The 17,648-nt window shown below is 35.1% G+C and overlaps 1 protein-coding gene across 1 annotated transcript; it reads left to right on the top strand.

Annotated features, from left to right (window-relative positions):
- The first annotated feature begins 665 nt into the window (after window positions 1-665).
- On the top strand, window positions 666-17,648 carry LOC143535901 (uncharacterized). The gene is made up of 24 exons (XM_077030023.1): window positions 666-704; window positions 4,050-4,130; window positions 4,635-4,734; window positions 4,830-4,914; window positions 5,011-5,060; window positions 5,893-5,972; window positions 6,145-6,204; window positions 6,648-6,747; window positions 6,851-6,928; window positions 7,332-7,396; window positions 7,478-7,546; window positions 7,637-7,714; window positions 7,795-7,890; window positions 8,425-8,495; window positions 8,584-8,661; window positions 8,755-8,848; window positions 8,939-9,034; window positions 13,207-13,382; window positions 13,465-13,579; window positions 13,746-13,877; window positions 13,961-14,068; window positions 14,920-15,029; window positions 15,199-15,321; window positions 16,955-17,648. The coding sequence occupies exons 1-24, from the start codon at window positions 666-668 to the stop codon at window positions 17,322-17,324; spliced, it is 2,454 nt and encodes an 817-aa protein (XP_076886138.1). The 3' UTR covers window positions 17,325-17,648.

Below are 17,648 nucleotides of genomic sequence, written 5' to 3'. Positions count from 1 at the left end.
CTGCTAAACTGATAATCCTCAAATCCAATATTCAAATCTTCATCAATCCCCTCTCTAACTTCATCATTCCCCCATTTTAATATTCAAATATTTCCTAGGATGTGTTTTAAAATGTTCAACATATACCTCTATCAATCTAGTATTTTGAATATTCTCTATTAGTTTAATAACATCCTTATCATTACCTAAAGGTCTTAAGCCATCTAAATCTTCTCCAGGGAGCTTGTAATGGTATGATACTACATCTTCATCTAAATAACCAAGTTCTTTTAACATATTATTTAGAATAATAACTGAGAAATATTCAGAATGAACCTTATTAATAAAGTCAACATGACCCAAAACATATGTTTTCCCACCTAGACCATTGTTAAACTTGCCACCATGGTGAACTTCTAATGTAAAGTTGTAAGGGTTGTTTGCTGAAATTTCAAGGTAAAAAACATGTTAGAATTAAGAAATAAGTTAAACAATATTAAAGGATGATTGGATTAAAAGAGATTAAACGGATTAAACAATATTAACTAACCATATTCAACATCTGCTTGGAAGTCAGATGATTCTTGCCGAACAACCCACAATTCAACCATTATCGATGATCGGATTCCTCAATTGCAGATGTTACGTTGATTATTAGGGCTGTTTGTTGCAGGTCCAGATGATCGATGACGAAAACGATTGAGGTCCAGTTGATTATTAGGGCTGTTAGTAAAGGATTTGATAATTAGGGTTAAGAGATTGTAAACGATGTAAAAGGGATTTTAATATTAAGGGTCAAAAGAAAAAAAAGAAAAAAAACTAAAGTTACTATTATGCCCATGATTTAACGGACAAATTAAACGGGTTAACGAAAAAGTACTAAAAGGGCCAGTTTTTTTAACATGGAGTATCCAGTTGCGAAAAATTCAAAAAAAATACTAAAGTTACATAGTTGTTCAAATCACAGTATTAAAATGACACTTAGTATTTTATTTTAATCCTATCAAATTAAAATAGTAACACAAAATAAAGTTTACTTTCATTTACTTTTCATTAAAACAGTAACACAAAATAATATCAAATTCTTTTCTCTTACTTCCTTTCTTTTCTTCTCTCTTAACAGTGTTAGAGAGAGAGAGAGGGAGAGGGAGAGAGAGAGAGAAGAGGAGAGAGAGTGAGTGCTACATACATGGATTCATTCATCAATGGCGGTTAGGGCTTCATTCTTCATTCCTCTGTTTAATTGATTCAAACTCCATTCTTGTATTTTATTGAATCTTCCTCTCCATCTCTTCAAAATACAACTGAAACCCTAATTCTGCGATGGGGGCGCCGGAGAAGACAACAACGACTACGACTACTACTTCTAATAATAATAATAATAATAATAATAATAATAATAATAATAATAATAATAATAGCTCGATGCAGGTAAACTCCTTCCTACTTGTTTCTTTCTTTCTTTCTGTCTTTCTGCTCTTCATTTGTTGTTACTCACGGACTTTTTATTTTATTTTATTTATTATTCGCTTACTTAGTTGTTTCAGACCTTCATGCTTGCTTTTAGGATATTCCTCTATACGTTTAGGATGTGAATTGTATTACTTTGGGCCTTGTGCAAACTAAACCAATTACCTTATTCTTGTCTGCATTCAGGCTGTTCTAGTTATCACTCTTTAAGTTTAAGCCATGTCTTGTAACTGTTATGGGCTGTGTGCCACAATGTTACCTGATAATTGCAGGCCTTTCACTTTTGCCTTTATGTTAAATCGTGTTTGCCCGTAGTTATGTATAAAGGGTTTTCCTGCGATGCTATTTACTAAAGTAATTACAAGTGGTTTTGGGTTTATCTACGGTATATTATTTACTTTGTTAAGTTGCTAAAGCCATTCAGGTTTTGGTATCTGGATTAAACTTCATAATATAGCCTTATTTTCAGTGCTGGCCATCCTATCTATATGAATGGCGGTGTATTTTCTAGGATACTGTTAAATGCTATAGTTTGTAATATTGTCTTCAACTCTAGATGACTAGGTCATTAATTATGGGTAGTTGATGCCTGCTGTAGATCTGGTAGTTACAAGTGGCTGGAAGAGATTATTAGTATAATCAACATCTCTAATTTTCAAAAAGCACTGCTATAGCTTGTAATATGCTCACATGCATCTGTTCATTTAATCTTCATTGATGTCGTCTGCATTTTCTTCAACATCTAACCAGAAACAAATACAACACCTGATTTTTGTTTGCTATATATATTTCTTGATTCCTATGTTAACATATCCAGGCTTAGATGATAAGGCTAGGATTTCTTACCGCCAAGGTTGATGATTACACACATACAAGTGTTAACATGAATCAGATTTTAGGTAGACCGAGTATGGGATATGTGTTATCACCAATGTATGATGTGGAGTATTTGTTTTCTGGGATGAGTGGACCATATGGTTTTTGCTATAACAGTGTAGGTGGTTCTTAGGTTAATTTAGGGGATTCTATTTGTTATCAGCCACTCTTTATCACATATAGATGGAGAGGACTCTTATAGGTGCGTAATCACTACCAATGGTGTGGTTCCTATTTTGTGTGGGCTTGGAGGTGAGTAGGTACTATGTTTACAAATTACTGTGATGAGGTAGATTCTCAAGTAAAAAAGGTTGGTAAATGGTTTATGTCTATGGCAGGGACATCACTTGTTCAATCCTCTTGATAATTAATTTTGCTTATATTGTTTACATGCATTTCTCATAGACATGTTTGGTAAGCTTCACAATTACCACACTCCATTTGATTCCTTATAGCAACATGAACTTAGTTTTGAGAAATATATGAAGCGTAGATAACGATAGACATCCTTCTTGTGTTGGTAACGCCACACATTTGTTATTTGCATGCAAGATGCTCTAACATGTATGTTCGTTCATTTTCTTAGATGTCAAACCCTGGCTAAAAATCTGGAAATAGCTTTCCTTGCAATTTTAGACAATTCTTTATCTTATGCATAGTGCTTCATGCGTTCATGGTTATTCGTGGGCCCATTATAAAGTTATATGTATAAATTATCAGTGTAATATATGATATGCATTTTAATCTCTTATTTATATTGCCCCCCTGATTAATTTATTTATTTTTTGGAGTGCTGCTACACGAGCTGGTACTATGAGCTAAGTGTGTTGTTTAGTGAATTCATGCATAGACTACTTGTACCTAGGCAGTAATTAAGAGTTAGGCTCCCTTTAGTTGCACATAAAGCTTCTTCGGTTGGACGTAAGTGTGTTTTTGTATGTATTTATTTGAGTATTGTATTTTTAAATGTGTAAAAATTATATATAAATAATTTATTGGTACTTTCTTTTAATAGCAAAGACCTTACTTACGTGTCTTTAAAAATAATAAAGTAGAAAATGCTGTCTAAAATCAATATATATGATCTTTTTAATACTAAACGCTTCACGTATGTGAAGTTCTTGTGTCACACCTTGGTTCAATATCCAAGCGCTTTAGAGTGCCTCCTCACGCTTTTTAAAATCAAGGTTGCGAAAGTATCGTCCGTGAGCTAAATTCATATGGTTTTACAAAGTCATTGATGAGCATGACTACACCTCTTTACAAAATTGTTTTTTTAGGGGATTAGTGCTGTCACCTATTTATAATTATGTAAATATCATCATTGCCTATTTAGTTATAGAATACTATTGTTGTCTATTTTACTACTTAACACTAAGAGAAACATAGTTATCATTGCCTATTTAGTTATAGAATAATATTGTTGTCTATTCTACTAGTTAAAACTAAGAGAAACACAGTTTTCAAGGTGGAAGGTCAAAAGTCTTTTGCTCCAATCAATCACTGTTGATTTGGAAGGTTTATTTTACTAGTAAACACCAAGAGAAACATGTTAATCTGTGATGGTTTTTGGTGGTTTTTTTTTACATCAACCGGTTTTCAGTTGAAGAGTTATTTTTGCCTAAACTGTTGTTTAAAATCCCTCTTCTTTGTGTTCTTTGTTCTTTAAGTTTAATCTCTCAACGACCGAACAGTGTTTTTTCTGTAACCTTTATTATATATAGCGTGTCAAGGTGTACCGACTCAATGATGACGGAAAATGGGATGATCAAGGGACTGGGCATGTCACCATTGACTATATAGAGGTTCGCCATAATTCGGTACTGAAAAAAAGTGAAATTAACTATCCGTAAGTTTTTAAAAATTACACTTCATCATCATCATCATCGTACTCAGTATATCCCACCAATAGCAATGCTATGGTAGGGTCTGAGGAGGGTAAGATGTAGACAGCCTTACCTCTATCCCATAGGGATAGAGAGGCTGCTTCCGGTGAGACCCCCGGCTCGATAGTAGTTTTGAATCAAGCCTTGGACATAAGACACATAACACTCAATCATCGGGACACCGGCTGATTGGTGCATGTGCCCTTGTCTTTCGGCTATCAACGCCACCACATGATGCCTGATTAACCTTCCGCCACTTTTAACGTTATTTTCACGTGATTAGTAAAATAACGTCAAAATTAGTGCAATTTTACTTTTGCCCACCCAAGGGTTCACACATATATACATTAGTAAAATAACGTCAAAATTAGTGCAATTTTTTTTTTTTTTAAATTACACTTCTAAAACTAATATTTGCTCCAGAGATCTGAAGATTTGGGATTGTTTGTCATTGATGAAGAAGACAATGAAACATTACTTGTGCATCGCATTTGCTCAGAAGATATATACAGAAAGCAAGAAGGTACTTGTGAAGTCACTCTTGTCCTAATGATTTGCATGGGCTTATTTGGTTAAAGTTGTGGTTTTTTCATTGTGTGTCTTGTTTTACTATTCCAGATACAATAATCTCATGGAGGGATTCAGAGTATTCAAGTGAACTAGCACTTAGCTTTCAAGAGACTACAGGGTGCTCATACATATGGTAAACAGTAAATAAAAATCTTCTTATCAGTGGTTCTTTATCATTGTAATATTATTTGACTCTGTTATTTGCATTGATGTTATTTAAATGACTCAGGGATAATATATACAATGTGCAGCGGAATTTGCATTTTAATACTCTCAGCAGTAAGTGCTTGTGACTTAATACACTTTGTATCTTATTGGCAAATTAGGCGGGACGTGCTTTCTGTTATGGCATCCTGATGTCCAATTTCAGAATGTTGAAACATACTTTTTTTCATTTAGTAATGATCTTTTGCCTTGTCTCTAATAGAGGTTGTGAACGGGGATACACACATACACACATACTATTAATAATTTATAATGTGTAAAACAAGAAAGAAGTTGGATATAAAGGAAACACGTCAAATAAGTTGAAATTGGCCTACAGTATCTTTAATTCTCAAATCTACTATATAATTTAAAAATATTTGAACATTGTTTTTGTAATATAGTTAATGTACCGAGGAACCCTAGCTGTGGTTTAATTTTTAATTTGAAAAATTTGGCCCTTGTATTGGGTTATATATGTTTTGTGAGAGGGCTTCAACTACTTCCTATATAATCTGATTAATTCCTAGTGAAAGATGGGTGATTTATGTTGACCTGCTTTCTAGCATATCTACTATAGTGTCTCTTTGGTAGTCTAACTTATTCTTGACTGGATTGATCATTAGATCTGATGCCACTCAAAATATGTTTCCGTATGTCAGCATATGCATTAAGATTTGTGTGTCATCAGCTATCAACTCATAAACTTTCTAATGTTTTTTATGCATAAATTTTTGAAAAATTTATATACCTCTCAAAACAGTTTTTATGTAGGATAGATTGATAGAATGACATTGATAGAATCAGGCTCACAGAACTTTGTAAATTGATTTCTATTGAGTAGGATAACATTTTTTACCCTTTGTGATGACATGTAACTTGATATTTCATTATATTACTTGTTCAGATGAAACATACCATGGTGCTAACAGTGAGTTGAGGGAGCTGCCTGAGGTAGAGCTGTCATCGCTTCCTTCAATACTTAAGGTTTGGTCCGTAAATCTATTTTTTTTGTCTTGGTTTTTGATATTCACATATATTGTTTTGATACCCTCTTTGGAAGCTTGATTCTTTCTGACACCTGATTATTGTGATATGCTTACCCTTTTTATTTGTATTCACTGTCTTAACTCTTGTATACGGTCAATTTATCATGTAGGTGGTGGTTGAAAGTAGCATTACGGATCAGTTATGCGTGACAGAACTCATACTACATGATGTATGATATTCCCAGTCTTTTTTTTACTCTGTAGATTTAGAGAGGTGCATGTCTGTTAATTTACTTTAAAGGTACAACATTGGGCGGTTGGGTAATCGAGGTTTGGGTAGAAACCGGTGATTAGGGTTGGACACACTCGGTTTTTTTGTCCAGGGATGTTTTAAATAACTAGTTTGTCATTTAAATTGTTGCATCGTATAATATTAATCTATTTTCTTATAAACAAAACTAATTAGTAGGTTGTATCTATTAAAAATACAGTTTTTATTTTTTAGTTTTTTTTAATTCAAGGAAAGAAGAGAGAAGTGTGATACAATATTGCCTCTCAGTCTTCTACATGCTAATTGCTCAGCCTTAGTTTCGTTAAATTTAGTGTTCATACTTTGTAAATTTGTAACATATGTGCATGGAAGAGTAACTTCTCAAATCTATAACTTACGCAGCAAAAGTTTTTTCGGAAGCTGATGGATTTGTTCAGCGTGTGTGAAGATTTGGAGAACTATGACGGCCTTCACATAATCTACAAAATTGTCAGAGGGATCAGTTAAAGCTGAAACTCATGCTCTATCATCAATAGTTTTTTTTTTTTTTTTTTTTTTTTTTTTTTTTTTTGCAGAAGTGTTAATTTTATACATTTTTCTTGCAGTTCTACTCAATAGTCCACCAATCTTTGAGAAAATTTTTTCTGATGAATTAATCATGGATATCGTTGGATGTCTTGGATGTAAGTTGTAATTTGCTGTTCTGTTTGCGTGGCTTTATGGTTCTTGTTAGGATACCTCCCTTTTCTTTTTGTGAGGGCTTTTTAATCATTAATGCTTGTCGGGAGTAATTGTGACTGCTTATTTCACTTATAAGTAGTGAAATATTAAGAGCGTCATGTCTAAAATGCTAGTTTATGTCTATGTTATGTACATAGAGAATCATTTAAGCCGTATAGTTTCTTATCCGCATATTATGAATACCTTATTCTTCACTTAAAATATTTTGGCGAGAAACCGTCAGTAAAGGAACACTCACTCCATGTCCTCATGTTTGCAATTGCGTTATATCTTTTGGTTACTTGATTACAGTGGATTATTGCTCTAGATAATGGTTCATGGTTGTTGCTCTATGTTCTTGTGCAGATGACCCTGATGCATCTCACGCACATCATCGCAACTACCTTAAAGAACATGTTGTATTTAAGGAGGTAGTTATTTCTACTAATGAGAAACGAAACATGTTTCAGTTCAAAGTATGTTAATATTTATGTTCTATATCATTCGTGTAGGCTATACCAATCAAAGACCCCTTAGCTTTGTCGAAGATACATCAAACATACAGAATCAGTTACCTCAAAGTAAAACCTTGAATGCTATAACATACAGCAACAGTGTATATTATTTCATTTAATCTTGAGTTCGATTTTAACGTATGCTACTTTTCTTAGGATGTTGTTTTGCCCAGAGTGTTGGATGAGGCCACAGTTGCAAGCTTGAATTCAATAATTCACTCTAACAATGGAATGGTGAGGTTAATTTATTTCAGTTGTGAAATCATGACTCTTTATTGTTTTCTTTATTCTGTTTATATGTTATCTTTTTGCAGGTTGTCACTATGTTGAAAGATGATAACACCTTTATCAAGGAGTTGTTTACAAGGTTAAAATCACCTTCCGTGGGGCCTGAATCAAAAATGAATTTGGTAAACAAGGGTTCTTGATACTTTATATGTTTAATTTGTTAAAAAAACTGCAAGTGTATTTTCTATGGCTATTGTACGTGACAGTTTTGATCTATTTTACTTATGAATCGGTTGATTCTGGTTAAGTTTTATCTGTAATGGGTCAATTAGGTAACATATAGCTAAAAAGGAACGAGTTAAATTTTTCTTGAGGTGTAGTTTTAAAGCAAAAGGCCTCCTAAGTTGTATTAAAAAGGTTAAACTGTTATCGTTTTAATATAGAATTACAATAAATTAATCATTTATGACGCACTTAACTATGAGTAGAAATTAGGACAAAAAGCGGTCGGGTCAATAAACCGAGTCATTATGACATGTAGAAACTAGAAAAATGTTATTCGTTTTGACTGGTGAATATTTGGTAAAATATATACTTGCCTCATTTTTATCCTTCAAACTAGTTTGACAATTTATATATGACTAGAAAGTGTAGTACATACGTGATTTTCGGAAAGCAGATCAGTGAGTTACCATCTAAGTATGTTTATATAATAGGTTTGTTTCTTGCAAGAATTTTGTAATCTAAGCAAGAGCTTGCAAATGGTCCAGCAACTCCGACTTTTTAGGTATATTTCTTGAAATTGTTTGAACTTTAACTTCATGTACACGTTCCAACTTAGTAACAAAGATCTGCCCGTTGACATTTCATTTTAGGGATCTCGTGACTGAAGGCATATTTGATGTCATTGCTGATATTTTAAAGAGTGAAGATAAGAAACTTATTCTGACTGGGTAAACAATTTGTATCTATCTCTTTGCCTAGTGTGTTTAATTTTAATTGGCTTGTAAAGGAGTACTAATTGTAGGAAAGTCTTATGGATGCAGGACAGACATTCTCATGCTTTTTGTGAGCCAGGATCCAACCTTGTTACGTTCGTATGTTAGCAGACAGGAAGGTGCCTCATTGATTGGGCTTTTGGTATGTGAATAATTTGTTGTTTTAATAGTTTGATCATTGTTGTAGAATAAATGATTTTGTTTTATGAGCCTACAAATTGTTGTGTTACAGGTGAAAGGTATGCTTAAAGATTTTGGGAATGACATGCATTGTCAATTTCTTGAGATAATTCGAAGTCTTTTGGATTCCTATTCTCCTGCAGGACAGGTTAGGTTACCTGCCAAGTTTATTTTAAGTAATAGTTTTGTTATCAGTAAGCTAAGTATCTGCTGACATGACAAACTGGGATGTTAGTATTTTTTTTATGTTACACAAGCAAAATCTTTGTTGTTTCCATTTGGAGGGTTCTATATTACAGTATGCCTTGACTATAGCTGAAAATACAATTAGAAGTCAAATTTGTCGAAAATCTGTTTTTCTTGATGTTGGTTTTCGCAACTTCTGATTGTTTAGGGTAACTGCTTCTTTATATGATGCTGATCTTTATGTCACAATACTCATTTTAAAAACTCTGGTTTTCCACAACACAGTGAATCAGAGCCGAATATTTACTTATTAGCTTGATTTGAAGGAAAACCAAATTCTCCTCTGCCTAAGTGCCTATATAGGCTACTAGCAAAACATAGAACCGATAACCCTAATCTAATAATTAGGAAGCAAACTAGTCTTTGACCAATTCTTTCTCTGGTATCTCTACAGAACAAGTAAATATCATAGCTGAAACATCAGCATGTGTCGGGAACTTGACAACTGTAATATGCGTCACTTCTAGTTTGAATTCTGCACTTATTCGCATGATAGGTAGTTAGGTACCAAGTAAATCAGATCCGACTTGTTCTTAATCTTATAGATAAAATAAGAATATTGTATATTGATTGTGTTCATAATAGGGTTACATAGGTCTTTATATATAGAGTTAAATGTTACAAAGATACCCTAAGATGTTACAGATAAATACCCCAGACTATTATAATGGTATATAACACATAACTAGTCTAATACTTATCAAACTTGGTTTCTGGGGAGTTTTGGTGAGAACATAGACAACCTGGAAATGGAACATTGGTCGGGACGCTGGTTCTTGGCGAATTCGATAGCCACATTTTTATCATTTGTTCACTACTCATCATCTTCCTTAATTATTCTACTTAGTCGTATATTCTCACAAATTACGTGATACAGTTGTGCCGTACGTAAAGTGACAAACGGTTTGAAATCTAAGACTTAACTTAGGATGCTAACCTATTTATGAGATATGCTGCAGTCATAAGTGTTTGGGCACCCAATAAGCTAGAAGGGATCGGGTTTCCTGTATGAGGTGTTTTTATCTTTTATGTTTTCCCTTTTCTTTCAGCTATCCAGTTTTGTTATGGAGTATCAACACACAAGGTATATGAACAAACTTTGCCAGTTAAGGAATTTTTGTGCTCAAACTGAGTATTCTTTGGCATTATTTAGTGTAGCACACACATTTTGGCCATTAACTGATCTCGAACCATTTGATGTGTTCATTGGATGAGATGTCATATTGTCATGACATGAGTTTTTTCTTGCATTAGAAACAACAAAGAAACTTTAGTATGGTGGTCGATGAATGTGACAAACCACCTTTAGCCTGGGATATTCCAACTCTAGTATGTACTGTTAGGATTAAACGCACACACGAAACTGAACACACACACGAAAGCAGTAAACGAACACGAGGATTTAACGTGGTTCGGTCTAAACTGACCTACGTCCACGGGTGGCAACTAGGTATATCTTTATTGAGTGACAAATATTACAAGTACATAATGTTGTTTATATAGAGACTGAACTAGGGTTGGTAAATTATTATGCAAGAAATCTAAACCGGGCCGGGCTTGGGCCCGACCGCCCACACCCGTCTCCTCTTTTGACTTCATATAATAAACCGGGCCAACAAGGCCTACGAACCCAACAATCTCCCACTCGGAGGCCTTGAGTACTCTCGTCTGCACTCCTGATTGTACTTCTGTAATCTGAACATTAAACTTCTTCTAGTTGCCACCGCCTTCTCATCAATTAACCTGAAGGCCCGTTGAAGCTCCCCGGAGCTCCAACACGTCAGTCATGGCTGAAACTGCCCCTGACCCGTTCTCTGTCCCTACCGGCTCCCACTGTAACGAACTACCGGATCCTGAGATAACCTGAGAACAAACACTCTCCATATTCAGCAAGTAATTCATTGGAGAGACTTTTACAGCTGGAATACTGGTTTTCTTAATCCACTGTCGACCTGGAACTGTAACTGAAACACGACCTGTGCTCCCACTGTCACGATGTCCACCAACTGATTTAACCTTCCTAGCTCGTTCATCCTGAATCTTCACTTTGGCTCTGGGTTTGTTACTTGCAAAACGAACCTTCTTCTGCCCACGAGATTCTGTGAACCGGACTTTGTCTTTCACCAAAACTGGATCCACTCCTTTCGGTGACATATCGACCATATACAACGAACCCATTTTCTTGCCACGAGCAACCACGAGATTCCCTTTGACTACTTTCCACTGCCCATTCCCGAACTTAACATCGTGCCCTTGGTCATCCAACTGCCCAACTGAAATCAAACGTTTCTTCAAACTTGGAATAACCCTCACGTCTTTCAAAGTCCAAGAAGTACCGGCTGAAGTTATCAAATCAACGTCTCCCATACCCGTAACCTCTAAAATATCATCATTCGCTAGTCGAACCTTTCCAAAATCCCCAAATTTAAGATTCTTCATCGTTTCACTACAGTGAGTGGCATGAAACGATGCACCAGAATCCATCACCCAAGCATCAACGCTACTCTCAACACTACAAACCAAAGCCTCATCACTACTGACCCCGTCATCTGTGTCGTCTTCTGTAACGTTCACCTCTTTCTTAACATTCGGACACTGATTCCTGAAGTGTCCTTTCTCTTTACAACCCCAACATTCAATATCCTTACGAGTCTTAGACTGACTCCTCTTTCTGCTCCCATTGCCTCGCTGTTTTCCCCTACCTCTACCTTCTGTGACTAGCATATTGCCTGATGATTCACCTAAACTTCTGCGTCTTGAATCTTCTCCCAGAATCAGATCTCGAATCCCATCGAAAGTAATATTTGTAGACGAACTACAAACTGCAGTCACTATTTGCGACCAACTGTCGGGCAAAGAGGATAATAACAAGAGGCCTTGAACTTCATCATCAAACTTAATGTCAACTGACACTAAGCGGGACAAGATCGAATTAAGATTATTGATATAAGTTGTAACTGACCCACCCTCTTTCATTCTTGTTGTCACTAGCTCTCGGATAAGATAGACTTTATTCGCTGCCGAAGGCTTCTCATACATGTTGGATAGTGCGTCCATCATACCACGGGCTGTGGTTTCTTTCATGACGTTAAACGCCACATCTTCCGACAACGACAATGTAATACAAGCCCTAGCTTTCTTGTCTAACTTCTTCCAATCTGCTTCTGACAACTTTTCTGGTTTTTCATCCTCAAACACTACATCCAAGTCTTTCTGACAAAGTAGTGCCTCAATCTGCATCTTCCACCAACCGAACTTCTGTCCATCAAACTTCTGTATCGAAACCTTTCCGTCTTCTGCCATGGCAATGACTAAAACGAAAAACTGGATAAAACAGAGACAGACACAACAATGGCACGGGCCTGAACTTAACAACTGTTCTACTGAACTCTGTTAAAAAAATCAACCTATTTTAAACGTGCAGCGGAATAACGAACTGTAAATCAGAAAACAGAAACTTTAACCGAAACGATAAAACCTGACAAACGCGGTTGGCACTGGTTCTCCGTTTCTTTAACGCTTCTTCTGACTTAAAACTGTTCTTCAATGAAAATAGGAATCGATTCAACTGTTCTTAGCTCGTACTTTGCTAAACCGAAACTAAATAACTCATGCACCTAATCCAAAAAAAAATTGCCCAAGGATTATGCACCACAAAATAGGCTACTGCCTTCTTCAGCCAATAAAAAAGGATGTTACACTTTTGCGTAGAAGGTGAATAGAGGTGACAGATATCTTTGGGTATTTGACAACTCCAGCAGACAGTTAGGGCAGATATCAAATTATTGTGTTTGATTAAATTCAGTGACAATCATATTCTTCACGGATGCTTATTTCTTGAAGTGCTTTAAGGCGATTGTCTGAAAACCAAGTCTGTATGTCAAGGGGATTTGTCGACTGTTAGAAAAAAAGGCTAAATAAATTTTGAAGTGCACGTATACTTTTTTTCTGTTTTCTGTTTTAAGCTTATTACTTTCATTTCCAGTTTTAAATTTGAAATTTAGTTATTTATAGAACTTTGCATAATGCTTTTGCATTCAATCGTCTTTCTAATTTATCACAATTTTGTTACAGAGAGACACTATTGTTGATATATTCTACGACAGGCACTTGGATGAACTGCTTGATGTCATAACATTATCATGCTCGGACAAGAATGTTGGAAATAAAAAAAGTGCAAAGCCAGAAATACTTCTGAACATATATGACCTTTTATGCTTTTGTGTTCTTCAACATCCTTACAAAATAAAGTAACCACTTAACCTTCTGCTTTATTTCACATTCAGCTCAAAATATTAAGATTGGTTAGTTCGTTTCTTTTCTTGTTTGCAGGTCATTATTTTTGGTTAATGGTGTGATAGACAAAATTTTAAGTGTGACTTGTAGAAGGGAGAAATACCTTGTAGTTGCAGCTATTCGTTTCATTCGAACTCTAGTTTCACTTAAAGTAAGTAATTGAATTCATTATACATTATCATTCATTGCCATCATTTTAGTTGGAAATTTCACTTGTATTTCAATCGACTGTGTACTTTAAATTAATGATAATAATGATATTTGCTAACTTTTAGCTTGATATGTTTGTTTAACACAGTATTTGATTCTTTTTGCAGGATGAGCTGCTGATGAATCATATTGCAAAGAACAATCTATTTAAACCTATTGTAGATGTTTTTTTTGGTAATGGAAGTCGATATAATTTATTGAACTCCGCAGTTTTGGAACTTTTTGAGTATATTCGTAAGGTATGTGCTTATTTTGTGATGGCTTATAATATAAGCATGCTTTTAGTATTATTTGTTTTGATGAGGTGGCGGGCTCTATACAGGAGAATCTGAAGATACTAGTCAAGTATTTAGTTGAAACATTTTGGGAGCAGCTGGTCAAATTTGACAATTTACCCTCCCTTCAGTCACTTAAAGTTAAATATGAGCAGGTATACTTTTATGTGAAATGTGAATCGTACGGATACATTTTGAATTTGGAAATATTTTATGATTTCATCTATTATTGTTTCATTGTTGTGAATTTTTCTACGAATGATAAAATTAAGTGTAGAACAAATATAAAACTTGGTTATTGTTTAGTAATTATTTTTTTCAAGATTAGCGTGGATTAGTTAATTGTGATGAAATGAAGTTACTAAATAATAACCAAGTTTCATAATAGTTCCATTTAGGTCATTCGATTTAAACAATTTTACCAATTTCACAACAACGGGACAATGTTAAGCAACCTAAATAGAACAAATATGAAATTTGGTTATTGTTTTGTAGTATTCTTTTTCAAGTTTAACTTTAAGTAGTAGGTATTTTGATGAAAGAAGTCACTAAACAATAACCAAGTTTCATAACTGATAGGGTTTGATATGTTCAGGTAGTGATTTATTGAGTTTAGAGAATAGAATAAGGGAAACAAGAGACCGAACGGTTGTATTACGAAAACGTAAAAAGAAAAGTTACAATAGATTTCCGGGCATAGTTCTATCTCACCACATAAGCAGGAGCCATGGCAATGCCATCTTAAACATAAACATACTCTCCATCTCCCTATATGCTATTGATACCTATTTATAGAAATATAAGTTGCACTTGACCCTCCCAAAATAGACAAACGACATTTAAACTAGGACTATAGCATGATTCCTATTAATAACTGTTCCATTTAGGTCATTTAAATGTAAACAATTTTGAAATCTGAGTGATTTTTATAGTTATTAGAAAGTTAATTACTATTGTATGATTTTATCTTTCTAAATCTGGGTGTATAACAATTGTGTCTTAACAGGCAATGGATCAGGCAACCAGCCAAGCTGGCCCGTATGCTTTGAATGCCAGGAGACGTGTAGATGAGCGGGCTCTCGACAAGGAAGAAGAGGATTACTTCAATGAGGACAGGTATTATTGTCTTTACTCCTGAAATAAATGCAAAATTTGTGCCTAATCCATCAAAGTTTCGACCATGTGTCACATACTTGAAGCATCTCTCCATAATGATCCCTAAAAAATAACTGCTCCAGTTATTATGTACTTAGTTTTTGACTACAAATTATGTCCATCCTAACAGTGATGAAGAAGATTCTGCGTCTGCGTCTGCGTCTGCGTCTGCGTCTGCGTCAATGCCTCGTACAAGGGTGCGCTCACAACCCAGTTTATCCAATGGAGCAGCTGCAAATACTTCATCATTAAGGTAACTTCTACAAATCTTATGTTATATTTTAATGCACTGTTAAATACTCAGATACAACTCGATTTTAATGTTCTTATTTCTTTGCCTTCATTTGAAATAAAGTTGACAGAACACGGTATATGTTTTTTCTGTGATAAAACTTTTAGAGATCTTTATTGGTTTTTACAGTTTTTGTTAATGTTGCATACTTGCATTACATGTAGAAGTTGACATGAAAGGGAAGTGGAATAAATTTTATGGACATCATGAAAACTATCTGTTTTTGGAAGATTTAATGCTAAAAGTTCTTATTTACCAGTCGTCATGATATTTACTGGTTTTCAATCCTCCAGATGTCTTTTGTAATTGTTGCTTTCATTAACAGGGAATTTGATGGTTGACTAGTTATCAAACGTCGGACTGACGGGTTATTACCTGTGTCTCATCGTTTTTCTTAGAGGTGGCAATCTTGACCCAAACCATTTTAAATGAGTCAATTTGGGTTGTTTTAAAATTTATATGGGTTGGTTTGGGTCATAGGTTTTAATTAAATGGGTCAAAATGGGTCACTTGAAATTTCACAATCTTATTTTCGGGTCAAAATGGGTCAACAAATTTAAATATATGGGTCGATGTGGGTTAGTGTTATAAGGAAAACTGGCAGGTTCGGGTTGAAACGGGTTTTGGATTGGAACTGAGATCGGTTTAGGTTTTGGCTAGGATCAAATTTCGTGCCGACACGAGTTTTTGCACTGTACGGGTGTGGTTTCGGTTTCTTTCGAGTTTTCTCACTGGACGGGTTGATTTCGGTTTTCGCTTCGTTCTCGTCGACTTTTTGGTTAATTTGTCAGTTTTTTTTTTAACGAGGACAACAGCGAAAACATTTTAGTTTTTTTACCTTTTTCGTTTTTTATTTACATTTTGAGTTATGATTTTTTTTATTGTTTTTTTTGAAATTTTTATTAGGGGTTTTTGATTTTAATAAAAACCCACAATTCAAAAAAATTAATAAAAAATCATAACTCAATATATAAAACAAAAAAAGTAAAAAAACTAAATGTTTCGTTTGTTTTCCTCGTTCTGACCCGAACCTGCTGACCCTAACCCCTTCCGACTTGAACTAAAACAACCCTTTTTTTAGTTGACCCATTCGGACCCTAACCCGTTTCGACCCTAACCCGTTCCAACCCATGACCCGTTTTGACCCAACCCAACCCATTTGCCACCCCTAATCACTTTTTCTATAGGTTAAAATAAGGGATGGTGGGTTTTTGATTTTAATAAAAATAAGGGATGGTGGGTTGGGCAATGGGTGAAGCCCCAAACGGAGCATGAGTTGGCTGACCCAAAACACTTTTCGCCGAGCAATTTTTATGTTTTGTATCTAATTAGCGCGTCAAATATTATTATATAAAAAATATTCTTAGTAATAATCTGTTCTTTGAATAAACATACTTTAGACAATTAAGTGTGTTTGTTTATTAGTTTTTTTAAGCTAACTTTTCTTGTTTTACTTATTTGACCCTTTGGAAATAAAACATAACCCATATCAAACTCAAAATGGGGTTTTTTCTTATAACATACTAAAAATGTTTAATGAAGTTTTGGAAGATTCTGACTTAAACTAAACACTCTGTTGGTCAATGTTTGCCAGTCCTTGGCCAGGTGGGCTTGTTGACTATGAAGATGATGAGGACGATGAAGACTACAAACCGGCACCCAGGAACAAGTCTGAAGACAATGATGAAGCGGGTCTAGAATTAAGATTGAAACGAAAGCTATCGTCCTCCAAACAAGAACCTGATTCGGTTAAAAAACAAAGACAGTCGGGCAAAACCGCCAAATCAAAAGAAAGCGTATTTGCAACCTTGTGCTCCACTTTAAGTCAAGCCGTCAAGAAAACCGCAATCGCCAACAACGCTCAAGACACCAAAGTGGGACCCACCGACGACAGAACTCTTCCAAATGAGGATAAAGAAGCAGATAAAGGCGGTCCAGTGGTTGCTACTGAAACAGCTTTATAAACGGTTCGTGAGCTCAAACCCACGGGTATTTTTGTCGGTCTGTTTTGTTTACTGTGAAAAGAGAACCGGGTGGCAGTTAAAATGAAAGATTTGTTAGCAATATAATATTCCCAGTAGTGGTGGGAGAGTATACTGTACAGTACCATTGCAAAGGCGGTGGTGGTGGTGGTTGGCGGTGGCAGTGCTACCATACTTTTCGGTCAGGCAATAAGAGTATTGATGGTTTTGTTTTTAATTTATTGTACAAGCAACAGCATACTTCAGTTTTGCTTAGCTTTTTGTCTTACTTATGATCATTGAAGTGGCTTAGTTTTAGCAACGTGA

The sequence above is a fragment of the Bidens hawaiensis genome, unplaced genomic scaffold (genome assembly GCF_021521415.1).
Source record: "Bidens hawaiensis isolate Kalapana, Puna unplaced genomic scaffold, B.hawaiensis_p1.1 tig00010699_1, whole genome shotgun sequence".
Lineage (NCBI taxonomy): Eukaryota > Viridiplantae > Streptophyta > Magnoliopsida > Asterales > Asteraceae > Bidens > Bidens hawaiensis.
This window is presented reverse-complemented; position numbering and strand designations above follow the sequence as displayed.

What these genes read in the sequence shown, in the direction of transcription:
- LOC143535901 (XM_077030023.1), top strand. Translation starts at nt 666, where the DNA reads ATGACGAAAACGATTGAGGTCCAGTTGATTATTAGGGCT. An exon ending in CAGAACTCATACTACATGAT is followed by an intron (nt 6,205 to 6,647) that starts GTATGATATTCC and finishes TAACTTACGCAG; the next exon opens with CAAAAGTTTTTTCGGAAGCT. An exon ending in CTGAATCAAAAATGAATTTG is followed by an intron (nt 7,891 to 8,424) that starts GTAAACAAGGGT and finishes TTTATATAATAG; the next exon opens with GTTTGTTTCTTGCAAGAATT.